At 41.4% G+C, this 15,431-nt stretch overlaps 1 protein-coding gene across 1 annotated transcript; it reads left to right on the top strand.

Moving 5' to 3' along the window:
* The first annotated feature begins 4,353 nt into the window (after nt 1-4,353).
* HTR1A (5-hydroxytryptamine receptor 1A) lies at nt 4,354-5,622 on the top strand. Its single transcript, XM_065875135.1, has one exon. It carries the CDS (start codon nt 4,354-4,356, stop codon nt 5,620-5,622), a length of 1,269 nt encoding a protein of 422 aa, XP_065731207.1.
* Nucleotides 5,623-15,431: the final 9,809 nt, after the last annotated feature.

Genomic DNA, 15,431 nt, shown 5'->3' with positions numbered 1-15,431 from the left:
CAGCAAAGTGTATTAAATCACTTAATCTTCACAAGTCTATTTTACACCCATTTTACTATTGAGGAAACAAGAGGGTTAATTAATTTGCCCAAGGTCACACACCTAGTGAATACGAGTTACTGTGGGTTTTTTTTTCACTCTCTACATGCTGTGTTTTCAACATGTGTGTTAAATGAACCAAATCAACCTTACAGTTCCAGGAGCAGAGACTGAGGCATCTATCATTTGTGTTTTGCCATTGAAAATTTAGTGTGGTTCTGGGTCTCGGAGAAGTGTCTGTCATGTAGAAATAGCAGCTAAGTAACGATACCATCTGAGGAAGGTGGATGGTGAGAATTAGATACACAAAAAAACTGCTCAGTTTTAAAGGAGAATTTTTTCTCTTGCATTCTGGTTGCATTTCTTATTAAGGACCCATTAATTCTTGCTGATAATCAGAAGACCACACTTCCTAAATTATCTAAGCAAAAATTTCTCCTAGAAGTATTTTCTTTTTCCCTAACAAATTCCAGTAGAAAATTCACAGTTCTGGAAAATCTACAATTGCCTTGTTGCTTTAGTATTTGAAGATTGGGGTGAATAAAATTCAGAATAGTTTTAATTTAAAAAAATCTATCCTAGTTTTAATTACTCAAAAATATAAAACCTTTTTAAAATAGGAGTTTTAAAAAATTACTTCTGTAATCTCTTAAGCAAAATTTCAATTCTTTATTATGTAGGTTATTTCCTCATTAGTACAAAAATCAGCCATAATTTGGGATTATGGATGAACATATCAATTATTGAGAAGACCCAAACATTACTGAGCTTTCAGCAATGATAAGACAGTCAGGTGCACAGCAAAACTTCAGCCTAACATCTTTTTAATCTTATGTCCCTGGTCAAAGAACTACATTGAAATGCTTGGCTTGTATCAAATTTCCTGTAAAGATGTTAAAAATCTTTATCTCCCATAACTTATTTTAGAGAAATTTCACATGATGGATGATGCATCATACCCCAGATCCATAACTGACAAGTTTATACTTGCATCTAATAAATTCAAACAAGAAATAAAAGCAGAATGACTGGAAGCTTTGTTTTCAAATGATGTCATCAGTAATATTCGCTTTAAGGTTAGTTTTTCTTTAGGATAATTTCAGAGGCCTTGAAGAACAAGAGCCTAACTATCCAGGATCTTCAGTTTGCACCATTTTCTTCTGGCATATCCAGGATTCTGTATCGTTAAGGGTTAAACATAGAAGAACTGGCAAAGTGTGAACATGAAGAAATGTAACATCATTGTGCTTTTAATATGTATCACAATATTATTAGTTTAATAAAAAGTTTTACATGTTTATCTATTCACTTGAAGGTTGTAGAACCATAGTGCTGCATATCATTTTATACTTCTATTCGTAAGAGTGCCTATACATTCTTATTGAAATGAAATGTTTGAAATATTATGTACATTATTTCTAAGAAAAACATGAGCTACTTGAGAGTTTTTTTCAACTTGAATCAAAAAAAGCAGTGTCATAGAATGTTAAAGCAGAATAGCAAATGCCAGTCTTATAAATATTAACACTAGATTTACAGCATTTTAGCTTTCTAAAAAAGGAAAAATAAACTTGTCAGTTATTAAACAATTTGGGTTTAATAATAATGAATGCACAGTTGCTGACTGACATATTTACTGATTTACCCTATGTTTATATGTGCTAAATTTGACAAAATTCATATTCAAGTTTGAACTTGACATGTAAGTATTTTTTAAAATTCAAATTTCTTTTACACTTTGCTTATGTTATCATCTATATTTCCAAAGTTTTATCTTTGGAGAATCCAGACTTTAATTATTTTCCTATTAAAATTTTTGGAACTGCAACTGTATTTTAACAGTTACTTAGTTCTGTATCTGTGGGGAGATTTTAAAGGGAGAATGAGTACCTTCACAAATTTTTTAAAGATTTCTTCAGAGTCTGTAGCCAGTATCAACATGTATACTTATCTCTTTTTTTTCAATGCCATGAATCATTACAAATGCCAGGTTCATTGTTGTAGCATGCTGAAGTGATTGAGTGGGAACTGTGTCCAGCACTGTGTTGTAAAACAATTGATCTCCAAACACATTGTTCTACAGCGTACATTGGCCCAACTAGATTTTCTTTGACGCTTTCGTGACTGCTCATTTGTTTGGTCTTGGAGAATTTAAAGCTCAAATTTGAACACAATATTAAGACTATCTGCAGTGAATCTGTGCCTGTTATCTAGAGTCATCTACTTTTGGGATTGCATTCTGTATTTTTCCTTTACTTCAGTCATGTAATCAGAATGTATAAGTGAAGTTTGTTATATGCTATTCTAGTGGATTAGAAATCCCATTCTTTATCTAGGTGCAAATGGGATTAAATTTGGTTTTCTTGGTAAAGGAAAACCTTAGAACCAACCCATAGCAGTCTCTTTATCTTCTATGTTAAGTCATCCCCATTTGGAAGATCCAATATTGTTTTATCCCCCATTGGTGAATGTGTGAAAATGTATGAGTTCCGAAGTTCAGCCTTTGTTAGCACAAAAGCAACACAAGTGAAGATGTTTGCCTAGGTCTATTAAAATTGTATTTCTAGATAGAACTTGTGAATGACAAATGCTGCAGGCTTTCATAAAGAGCTAGAAAATATAGACTTGATATAGAGGATAAACAGCAAAAAATGACAGTAAAAGAAATTTTTGAAGAAAAGAGGAGAAAAAATATAAAACTCAAAGTTACTTTTCTTTTAGTAACCGTCGTTTTCTTTCTTGAAGTTGTGGGATTTCTTCAATACCTGCTTATTATCTGCAAGACAAGGGTTTATAGATGGCGCTCGAAAGCAATTGCCGGAAGGTGGCGACATAGCCCTCATTGCCTAGAGCTGTCCCAGGTGCTGAACCCAGTTTCGGAGCCCACGAGAAACTCTGCTGCCAGCGACCAGGGATTCCACCAAGTTCTCCCTAGAGGCCTGCAAACTCTGGTTAGAAAAGCAAAAGGCCATAAAAATGCCCGGCCTCATTTATAACACAAAGACAAAAAAATTCCCTTCCCTAAATTTACTTGCTGCGGAGCTGTGGGAAATGGCAATGTTCACTGAAATTTAAAACGCAATGGAGATGGAAAGGCAGGTGTGTGTGTGTGTGTGTGTGTGTGTGTGTGTGTAGAATGCATACCGAATTGATTATTTTCTTCACTTTGAGATGCAGCTGTTTACCTGTCCTTTGACCGGTTCTTTATAATTACTTTCTCCCCCAATTCCTCAAGGTTAAAAAAAGGCAGAGGCAATATCCTCCCCAAAGGAGACAGGCTGGACTGTGCGATGATAAACGGGGGTGATTTTTAAAAAGCTAAGACACATTCCCTTTTCTTTCCATGAAATAGTAATAATTTACAGACTGACCCAGGACTGTCCACCTCCCCACTCAGGCTCCGTGTGTCTCCTTTTCTCATTTCCTATTGCCACTCTGTGATGCTGACTCTACTTAAGAATTTGACAGAAATATGAAGCAATTAACGTGGTTAGATTTGTTTACCCTCGAGTTTGGCCGGGTGGGAGGCGGAGTTATTTGTTGTAATGTTGGTCTGACCGGCGGATCGGGTGTGTGTAAGCTAGTTCTGAGTCAAAAAGGGATTTGAACGCAAAGAGGCTGAGCTAGAGGGAGAGGAGGGCGGGGAACCAGGGGAAAGAGGCACTCAGGGTTGGGGAAGTGTCGGGAGGGGAGGGTTAGCGTAGGAGAGAGGTAGACTGGCTGTCGGAGCAACGCCGGGGAGATAAAGGGAAGTGAGAAGGGAGAGGGAGACTGAAAGGGAAAACTAGTGGGAGAAAGGGAAAGAGAGAGGGGGCTTAAGGGAATGAGAAGAGAGTAGAGGAGGGAGTGGGAGAGAGGGAGGGAGAGAAGCAAGGAGAGGAGGGTTACAGAGTGACTGTGGAGGACGGTGTTTCTCTATTCCAGATACTTCTAAGATTGGAGATTCTTTTCTGGTGGGGAGACTCCGGGTCTGGCAGCCAGTTAGGCAGTGGCAAAATAAAATGGACAGCGAGAGACAAACGTTCCAGCCACCTTTCCGCCGCCCGGAGATCCCGGAGCTGTTCTCCAGCCAATTCGTTTCCCAGCTGGAGTCTCTGAGCGCGCTGGACTACGAGAGCCCAGGGAGCGCCTAGAAGCTAGCTGCTCCTCGGAGATGCCTTCGCCTGAGCAGTAAGAACTTCCTGCTTGAGTCCCTGCATCCCCTCCCCCGTTGAAACTCCCCAGGAAAGAGGGGCGGAAGACCCCAGGGGGAGGGGCGAGGGGTATCCTGGCGCAGCTCTTTCTCCCCTCCCCTCCCCTGCCGGGCGCGCAGGCATGGATGTGCTCAGCCCCTTACAGGGCAACAACACCACGTCGTCCCAGGGTCCCTTCGGGACACGCGCCAACGCTACTGGCATCTCCGACGTGACCTTCAGCTACCAAGTGATCACCTCTCTGCTGCTGGGCACGCTCATCTTCTGCGCGGTGCTGGGCAATGCGTGCGTGGTGGCCGCCATAGCCTTGGAGCGCTCCCTGCAGAACGTGGCGAACTATCTTATAGGCTCGCTGGCCGTCACAGACCTCATGGTGTCGGTGCTGGTGCTGCCCATGGCCGCGTTGTACCAGGTGCTCAACAAGTGGACTCTGGGACAGGTCACCTGTGACCTGTTCATCGCCCTCGACGTGCTGTGCTGCACCTCGTCCATCCTGCACCTGTGCGCTATCGCGCTGGACAGGTACTGGGCCATCACAGACCCCATCGACTACGTGAACAAGAGGACGCCCCGGCGCGCAGCTGCACTCATCTCCCTCACCTGGCTCATTGGCTTCCTCATCTCCATCCCGCCCATGCTGGGCTGGCGTACCCCGGAAGACCGCTCGGACCCCGACGCGTGCACCATCAGCAAGGACCATGGCTACACTATTTACTCCACCTTTGGCGCTTTCTACATCCCGCTGCTGCTCATGCTGGTTCTCTACGGGCGCATCTTCCGAGCCGCGCGATTCCGCATCCGCAAGACAGTCAAGAAAGAGGAGAAGAAGGTAGCCAACAACCGCCTTGGGGCGTCGCCAGCCCCGCAGCCCAGAAAGAGCGTAAATGGTGAGCCGGGTAGCAAAGACTGGAGGCAGGGCATGGAGAACAAGGCAACAGGGGCTCCGTGCGCCAACGGAGCCGTGAGGCAGGGCGACGAAGGAGCCGCCCTGGAAGTGATCGAAGTGCACCGGGTGGGCAACTCCAAAGAGCACCTGCCGCTGCCCAGCGAGGCCGGTGCTGTCCCCTGCGTCCCCGCCTCCTTCGAGAAGAAAAATGAGCGCAACGCCGAGGCCAAGCGTAAGATGGCCCTGGCCCGCGAGAGGAAGACGGTGAAGACGCTGGGCATCATCATGGGCACCTTCATCCTCTGCTGGTTGCCCTTCTTCATCGTGGCCCTGGTCCTGCCCTTCTGCGAAAGCAGCTGCCACATGCCCACCCTGTTGGGCGCCATAATCAACTGGCTGGGCTACTCCAACTCTCTGCTCAACCCTGTCATTTACGCCTACTTCAACAAGGACTTCCAAAACGCATTTAAGAAGATCATAAAGTGCACGTTCTGCCGCCGATGATGATGGAGGCGTAGCTGGCGCGTAGGCCCACTCCACCCAGCCCTCTGGAATCAAAACCTTTGCTACTTTTCCTCTAACATTCACATCTGCTCCGCGCGCTGCTTCCAGACCCCCTCCCCCTCCCCCAGCCCTCTATTCCCAGCGGGGAAGGAGGGAGCCCCGTGCAAAGAGGCTACAGCCGCGGGGCAAGAGAGTCTGGGAAAAACCTAGAGTCTGTGAGAGGCGACCTTGGCTCAAACTTTGGTCTGGGAATCACTTTTGATTCCAGCAATTGCCTCCTCCCTCTTCTGCCCCCAAATCTTCGCGGTGGAAGTGTAAGCCTTACCCGTTCAAGGCAAAAAAATCCACACAGAAGAAGAAAGTGTACACCCAGCCGCCGCGCCCACTAAAGGCTCCCACCTGATCGCCTCACTGCTACAACTTGAACTTAAGGTTCAGGACTTTGCTTCATTCCCCAGCAACCCCATCCCCGCCCGCCTTCTTGCCCTAGAAACGTTCACTGTTTTTGCGGTCTCATCCCTTATTTCCTTTTCCATCTTCCCTTTTTGCCCTCGCGAGTCCCTATGCACTAAATTGCTAGTCGGGAAATCTGGGAGGGTCTGCTTTTCCCGGTGCCTAAGGTGTCCCCGGGAATCTCCGCCTCCTGGTGCAGACTCCCAGAGTAACTCTCCCGGGAACAGCCCCATGCTTTGTTTTTTTGGATTCAAAACAAGTGTCTGGAAGTTGTCTCTTAGAGTGGACCTGTAAGTACAAGTCTAGACCAGTGGGACAGAGCGAGGTAGAACGAATTTACCCTTGCCTGCCTTGGTGTCAGCACTCACCAAAGAAGCTGACAGTCATTGGGAAGGGAGAGCGGACTTCTGTTATTACAGGTTGCTGGCGAGTCTGAACTGGCTGGCATCGCCACTTACCTACTGTGGGAGGCGCCCGCCGACCACGCTGAGCGCGCTGGGGCAAGGGGGGTGGGGGTGGGGCGTGCCACGTGCCGGGAATCCCCGAGCCTTCCGCCCTCTCTGAGGTCTGGCGTGCGCTCAGCGCGCACTGAAAACTAATCCCGACTGGAGCCATCCCTCCGCCTAAGCCCCAGGACCAGCTGAAGAGAGGGTAAACAACACTTAAGGTTTGCGGAAGCCGGCGCTTCTAGGTCCAAGCCAAGCTCTAGAGACCAGAAAGACCAGCAAGTCCCACGGGGTGGCGTTTTCCAGGTGGGCCCGAGCTCTAGCTGGCACTCCCCTTGGAAACTGAAAGAGCAAGTTTATCCAAAAGAAGCATATTCTTTTCCTCCTAATTCCACCCCTCACCCTTTTCGGATAGGGAGATAGGTCTGTTTAGCGGATCCTAACACTGCACAGGATTTGTTCTGCAGGACGTCCAGGACACTTAGTTAACCACGACTTTGGTTCCCAAAAGGGAAATTTGGGCTTTCAATAGAATGGGCCCCCGATCTGTGACCTCACAGGCGCTTACCTTAAATAATGAGGCCCTAAAGAACTAACTAGGCGTGCTCTCTCTGCGGAGTCTCGGAGACTCTTGTACATTTGCTCCTTGGCCTGACTGCCCTGCAACACAGGTTTGCCAGGAAACCGGCCTCTTGCCATTTGAATATGTGGAGTACTGCAAGCTTTCTTCCCCTTAAAAGTATTCTTTCAGCCTTGCCCCTCCTGCTGAAAAACTGGTTATCTTTACTGTCCCCGGAAGGGAAGTTTTTCGGTGCTCCATTTGAATGTAAATTTCCATCCATGTGACCGGGGTCAAGAGGTTTGTTATAGTTAAATTCGTTTTCCAATAATTGCACAACATTATTGATTCTTACTCCCCTCTCCCTTCATGTGTACCTTTTGAATGATTGCTTGGGCTGTTTTGAGAGCCATGTTGCAAAAGTTGCCAATGAAAAAGTTCACTTGTGTTAAAATTAAGGTGAAAAGACAGCTCTATCACTTGTAGCCATTTTATTGTTTGCCAAACTGAACAAAGCTCCATTTGGTATCTTTTTCTCGGACCTAAACTGAGAGTAAGCATCGTCTCCCATTAATATAGAGAAAGTATAAGAACTATGGGAACTTAGTGGATGGTTTGTCTATGCATATGTAATGCTTGAAAGGGACTATGGTGGATAAAATGAGGGAGACTTCTCCAGTCCATCAGTTATTTATTCGAAAATTCATTTTCTTTTTTGCTCACAATAATTTAAGTAGAGCCATATGAAAAAACAAACTTTGCTGTATATCTTTCTAAATTTTAAGAACAAATTCTACATATAAAATAATTCAAGTCTGAAATTTGCTCATCCAAATTATGCCTTGGTCAGCATTTGAAGTCTTGAGACTTCTATTTATTTGTGTCTTTTACAGAACTATGGCAATGGCTTTGGGGCATTTGTTCTTCCTGCTTTGGAGGATTTACACAAGAATGGGGAAGGAGCATCCAACTGGAGTATATAATTGCCAAAGCAATAGAGAAATTTGAGGAATAAGTGCAAAAGAGCTACATAGCACTAAAGAACCCCTGATGCTTTTTTTTCCTTTTAAAGTATTGCATTAAGGTAAAGTATATATGCATTAAAATTGACCTTTACTCTTCCCTGTGACAATAAAGGACTTTAATAATTGTAATGCTACAATAAACTGATATCAGTAACACATGCATCTTTATTTTAATCAGAATCACTGTCTACTTGTATTTATTTGTATAATTTTAAAGCTGAAGTTAAAAAATACAGTTATCAGGAGAAGATCCTGCTATATACATCAGGGATCTGTCACTTAGAGAAACAAATTTAGTTTTAGTACAGAAACTCATCGTAGATGAGTGAGTTCTGTTTTAAAAATTCCTGTCTCTGGAATTAGAAGGTGACATTTCATCTTTTAGCTGTGAGACCATGCATTTTCCCTGACACCTACTAGTGAAGATTTAGGCATCTGTCTAATTAATATGGACAGGGTGGGTGACTTATAGAAGAGAAATGCAGCCTCTAGTATAAGAACCAGGGGCTCATGCTTCCTTTTTAAAGCAGTGGACGGTGATGAACCACTTCTCTGTCTTCCCCTCAATGTCCAGCTGGAAGAAAATAGCCTCCCTGGTTACAAATGAAGTAACACATTGTTTTGGGGTTTGTCACTCATTAAAAGTGGAAGGGCAACTTCCTTTCTGGCTGGGTCTCATTTGATAGTGGGGTTTTATATGTAAGATCTTTTACTATATTAAAATTAATTCAAATGCTCTCTTTTTCCATACTGGAATCATCAGTAAGGCCTTTTGTTTCCCATGTTATGTTTGTTAATTTCACTGTTTTCTGGTGTCAGAATGAGGACTGCAGGGCAGGGTAAACCCTAGTAAGCCTCAAGGGGAAAACAAAGGTCAGAGATATTATGGCCACAGAAGAGGGCACTCTGAAGCTGTGTGAAGCCTAATTTAGGCAATGTATGTACATACATATTCTCCCAATAATGAAAAGGTAAGACAGGAATTGAGGGTTTTTCATTTGAAAAGTGTTATATAAACACATCCGTGACCTTGAGTAAAATGATGCATTTGGCACATTTGTCTTCTAGATTCTGGATATTTCCCTTCTTGGCCTCTGCTCTCTGCCCTGGTGTCTCTTCCTCCAAGGAGACAGTGGCTTTTTGTTTTCTACAGGACTTCTGAACCTTTATCAACACTCCAATTAGGAGAGAGAGAATTTTTATCAGTTACTTCCAGTGTGACTAACAAGTCCAGATAACCAATTAGCAGCTATCACATGTCAGGCTCTATTGGATAATGTTGAAATATGGGACTATAAAGTAATATAAGCTGCTGTTGGCACATTGAAGGAGTTTCAACCTACTTGGGTATTCAAGAATAAATTACTATGGTTAAGTAAACACTCACAGCAGAATATATGTATCATCTAAACAGGACAAATCACAGGAATTTGGCTCTATAAGGATTCAGAGGACAAGATCACTGTGGGCTGGGCATGGGTAGGGAAGATTAGGTAGGGAAAGCTGTGTAGAGCATCCAGGATTAACCTCTGAATACATGAGGAGTGATATAAAAGGCCAGACATTCTTCATGAGGTGCCAAAGACAGCCTGATTCCCTCTTTCTGTCAAGTGGGGGACCTGGGATGAAATTTTAACCTGTATTCCTACATGTATCAGTCTGGGTTGATTATGAAGGTGGTAATGCTAGAGAAAGATGCAGGCTCAAAACTTCCCATGTGTTATAACAACATAAAGGGTCTGGGAATAGAGAGAGAAGATGAGTCTAGAACCAAAGGAATGGGGATTAAGGTAACTAGATAGAGGAAGAATGTTCTGAGCAGAGTAAGGGGCAGAGCATAGGAATAAGTAGAAACTCATTAAACCATTAAACAGTGACAACAGGGTGACTGGGGTAGGTACAACAATTCACATTTATGTAATGTTTGTGATTTTGCCCAGTGATTTTCACAAATAATATGCGATTTAAATTTGAAATAGCAGATCCTTCTGGAAATACTAATTAGACCATTTTAGCCAAAGCAGAAGATTCACACAGTAATTGGTACATACATAAAAATGTGCTAGAGATCATATATGGAAGCATTATAATACCAGGTTAAAAACAAGAACTATAGTTTTAGTTAGTGGGGAACCACTAATAATGAAAGCAGAAGTGTATTGTTTGCAGGTAATTTCAATGGTGCGTGTGTGAAACAATAAATGCCTGAATGTGGGATGCTGGTAAGACTGACAGATACATCAGAGAGAGAACTGGCAAGAGTTGGTGCCTGGATGTGAAGAGAAAGGGAGCTAAAAATGCCAGTGCGGTTTTGAGCCAAGGAGATTTGGGCAAACGACAGAAACGGGAAAGTCCAGAGTTGCTTCTCCTATGGGTCTTTGTTTTTTCAGCTTTATCTATAAATATGAAAAGGCTTTGTTCTCTGCTAAAAGAATTCCCGGCCCAGATGGAAGGGATCTGCTGATAAAGGTAGAGATACACGTGGCACAGCATTTGAACAATCTGTCATTTGGGTGATTATGTGAAGAATACCACCTCATAGAGCAATGGGCAGCCTTTCAAGGAGAGTACCCCAAACACACCATGTTAGGCAGTGTGCCAAGAATGATATTTGAAGCCCAGAAGACTGGGTCTGTCCAGCTGACCAAGTGAAGAGCAAAGCAATACAGTTTGCTCTTCAAGTCCACTTATCAAGAACCACAGCAGACTTGTTTGATCCTTAAACTAGATATCACTAGAAAATCTAGATCCATGAGGCTAAAATATCCAGTGAATTCCATTTTCCAAATCACTTTGCTCATGTGGCAATGGCAAGGATGGGGAAATAAGTTGGGTCCACAGACAATTCCATATCCAGTCCTAACTCAGGTATATCCAAGCTGCCTGTCTATAACCATGCAGAATTGCTCAGCCTTTCAGAAAGTTCGCCAGGCCAGAATTTCAAGGAGCTGTCTTACACTGGCGAGTGGTCCTTCTGTTGTGTCTCAGCTGGTTTCATCTTTGAAGAAAGAAAAGGAAGTAGGTTGGCTGGTAAGAGAAGGAAGGGGGAAAGGAAAGAGGAGACAGTAGGATTCACCTCTTGTTACTTGGCTGGCTGGCTGTGGAGACTGATGAGAAAGTGTTTTGAAACTTCTCCAAAGTAGTTGGAGGAGAAGCATTCTATGAAATATGGTGTGCTTCATGGTCTCTGGTAGCAATCAGTCTGACTTTGCAAGAACTAAAAAGAGAGAAATCAATCTTTGAAAGCTGGTTTTAATTTTAAAAGAACAGTAGAAACAGGATTCTAATTGCAAATATTCACAATGTAGTGTCTTGAAAGCGTATACTATATTGTAAAGATTTGCAACAGTGAAGGGGTGATTTATGGAACAGCCTCTTGTTCAGGAGTGGTAGGTAGGTGATTCATTCATTCATTCATTTAACTAATATTTCTGGAGCACCTATGGGCTAGGCACTGTTCTAGGAGCTTGGGATACAGCAAAATGAAAATCAGATGAAGTCTCTCTGGTAGATTGTTTACAAAAATGGCCACAGTTTTTCCCCTCCACGTATCCACCTTTTTTTCAATGTGGTGTTCAGTTTCTCCCATCAAGTTATGCAGGCTTTCTCACTGCTTAAATCTGAGCTGGCCTCGTGACTTTCTCTGACCAATAAAACGGGTCAGAATTAATGTGATTACGATCTGTGTACAGAACTCATTAGGCCTTGCACTCTTCACATGCTCCCACAGAACTCTGCCCAAGCACCATGTGAACAAGCCTGTGCTCCCTTCTTGGAGACTGAGAGGTCACCTGGAGCAGAGAGTAGTCGTGGTGGACCAGACAGATCTCAACTAACTCAGCAGCTGACTGCAGATACAAGAGTGAGCACAACTGACCTCAGAGAAACCTCCCAGCTTCATTCATTCCAAATTGTCAAGGCACACACTTGTGGACTAAATAGATGGTTGTTATTTTAAGGCACTAAATTTGGGGAGTAATTTGTCATAGTGAAAAGCTAACTAATACAGTCACAGATCCGAAGAAGTTTACGTTCTAGAGGAGGAGAGAGAATGAACAACAAAACCACATGTATATGTAATATATCAGATGGTGATCAGTATTATGGGGAAAAATAAGAAAGCCCCCTAAAACTTAGAGTAAGATATATAGAGAGTGCCAAGGTGGAGAGAAAGGTTCTTGCTATTTATTTTGTACGGTGTTCAGGGAAGGGCTTACTGATAAGATTATATTTAAATGGTTGCTTTGAAAGAGTTATCGAAGGCGTGAGGTTTTAGCTTGGTAGGAAATGAGCGCTCGAACAAGTAAATCTTAAATCTTAGACAATTTACTGTGAAAACTACAAAGGGTATATTTCCAACAGGTGATGCTAGGAAATGGCAGATTTGGGGATTTGTGTTCTCAAATTCTAGGATTCTCCCAGGTCCTGACAGCAGACTAATTTAGGTTGAAAGTTTGATTATTCAACCTGTTCAGGATAAGGACCAGCCAGGTCATGGGAAGCGCTGAAGCGGATCTTATCAAGCCTCATACAGTCCTCTAGCCCCAGAATTTTGGCATGTACCCTACATGGTGAAGAAAACCTGCCTTCGACACACCAAGTTACCTGAGTTTAACTTCCTACTATACTACCGCTTGCTTCTTGCTATGTTGTATAGTTTTATTTTGAAAACCGTTCTATTGGAATAAAATTCACATCTTTGCATTCACACATTTAAAGTTTACAATTTGAAGGTTTTCAGTACATTCACAGAGGTGTGCAGCCATCAGCACAATTCATTTTAGCACATTTTCATCACTCTTCCCCCAAATAAACTCTGTATCCACCAGCAGATGCTCCCTATTTCACACTAAACCCTGAGCCCTAGGCAACCACTAATCTACTTTCTATCTTTATGAATTTGCCTATTCTGGGCATTTCATACAAATGCAATCATATAATGTGTGGCTTCTTTTACTCAGCATAATGTTGTAAAGATCCATCCATGTTGTAGTATGTATCAATATTTTATTTCTTTTTATTGCCAAATAATATTCCATTTCATGGACATACTACATTTTATTTATCTATTCATCCGTTAATGAACATGTGGGTTGTTTCTATTTTCTGGCTATTATGAATAATGCTGCTATGAACATTCATGTACAAATTTCTGTGTGGGCATGTTTTCATAATATTGTGTATAAACCTAGGAATGGAACTGCTGGATAATATGATAACTCCATGTCTTACATTTTGAGGAACTTCCAAAATATTTTCCAAAGTAACTGCATTGTTTTACACTCCACCAACAATGTAAAAGGGTCTCTTCCCATTTCTCCTTTCCAATACTTGTTATATTATCTGTCCTGTTGGTGATAGCCATCCTAGTTGGTCGGAATTTGTATCTCGTGGTTTTGATTTGCATTTCACTTATAACTAAAGATGCCGAACATCTTTTCATGTGCGTATTGGTCATTTGTATATCTTATCCAGAGAGATATCTATTCAAAGTCTTTTCTCATTTTTAAACTTAGATGGTCTTTTTATCCTGAGTAGTAAGAACTGTTTATATTTTCTGGATACTAAACTCTTTTTGGATATATGATTTGCAAATATTTTCTTCAATTCTATTGCCTTTACTCTTTCTTTTTAAAGAATGATCCAAATTTTATTTTATTTTTATTCTTTTATTTTTTTAGGTTCTGGAACCAACTCTGCCATTTATTTATTTATTTTAAATTTTTATTGGGGCATAGTTGATTTACAATGTTGTGTTAGTTTCAGGTGTACAGCAAAGTGAACCAGTTATACATATACATATATCCACTCTTTTTTAGATTCTTTTCCCATATAGGTCATTACAGAGTACTGAGTAGAGCTCCCTGTGCTATACTGTAGGTCCTTAGTAGTTATCTATTTTATTTATAGTAGTATATCAATCCCAATCTTCCAATTTATCCCTCCCCCCGCTTACCCCCTGGTAACCATAAGTTTATTTTCTATATCTGTAACTCTATTTCTGTTTTGTAGATAAGTTCATTTGTGCCCTTTTTTTAGATTTCACATATAAGCGATATCATATGATATTTATCTTTCTCTGTCTGACTTATTTCAGTCAGTATGACAATCTCTAGGTCCATCCATGTTGCAACAAATGGCATAATTTCATTCTTTTTATGTCTGAGTAATATCCCATTTTATATATGTACCACATCTTCTTTATCCATTCCTCTGCTGATGGACATTTATGTTGTTTCCATGTCCTAGCTATTGTAAGCAGTGCTGCAATGAACATTGGGGTGCGTGCATCTTTTTGAATTATGTTTTTCTCCAGGTATATGACAGGAGTGGGATTGCTGGATCAAATAGTAGCTCTATTTTTATTTTTTTAAAGAACCTCCATACTGTTCGCCATAGTGGCTGTACCAGTTTACATTCCCACCAACAGTGGAGGAAGACTCCCTTTTCTCCACACCCTCTCCAGCATTTATCGTTTGTAGATATTTTGATGATGGCCATTCTGACCGGTGTGAAGTGATACCTCATTGTAGTTTTGATTTGCATTTCTCTAATAATTAATGATTTTGAGCATCTTTTCATGTGCTTTTTTTGGCCAGCTGTATACACTTTCTTTATGTTATCATTTGCAACAAAAACATTTTTAATTTTGATGAAGTCCAGTATATCTATTTTTTCTTTTGTTGCCTCTGAGAAATTTGCAAAGATTTACTCCTGTGTTTTCTTCTAAGGGTTTTATAATTTTAGCTTGCATATTTAGATAGTTAATCCATTTCCAGTTAACTGCTGTGTATGGTGTAATCAAGGGGCTCAACTTCATATTTTTGCACTTCCAGTACCATTTGTTGAAAAAAATAACTGTTTTTCCTCATTGAATTATTTTTAGTGCCCTTGTTGAAGATCAATTGAACATGAATGTAAGGGATTATTTCTGGACTCTTAATTTTATTCCACTGATCTATATGTCTATCCTTATGTCAGTATCATAAGTCTTGATTACTGTAACTATGTAGTAAGTTTTGAAATAAAAAAATGAGTCCTTCAACTTTGTTCTCTTTTTCCAAGATTGTTTCAACTATTCTGTGTCCATTGATTTTCCATATGAATTCTAAGAGCTGCTTGTCAATTTCAGAAAGAACAGTAACTGAGATTTTAATAGGGATTGCATTGGATCTGTCGATCAATTTGAGAAGTATCATCATCATCTAAACAATATTAAATCATCTGATTCATAAACATGGAAAGGCTTTCCATTTATATGTCTGTTTTAGTTAATTTTAATAATGTTTCATAGTTTTTACAGTGTAAATTTTGTTTATATTTCGT

This window comes from Phocoena phocoena, chromosome 3, assembly GCF_963924675.1.
Source record: "Phocoena phocoena chromosome 3, mPhoPho1.1, whole genome shotgun sequence".
NCBI lineage: Eukaryota > Metazoa > Chordata > Mammalia > Artiodactyla > Phocoenidae > Phocoena > Phocoena phocoena.
Note: the sequence above shows the minus strand (reverse complement) of the source record. Positions and strands in the feature narration are given on the sequence as shown.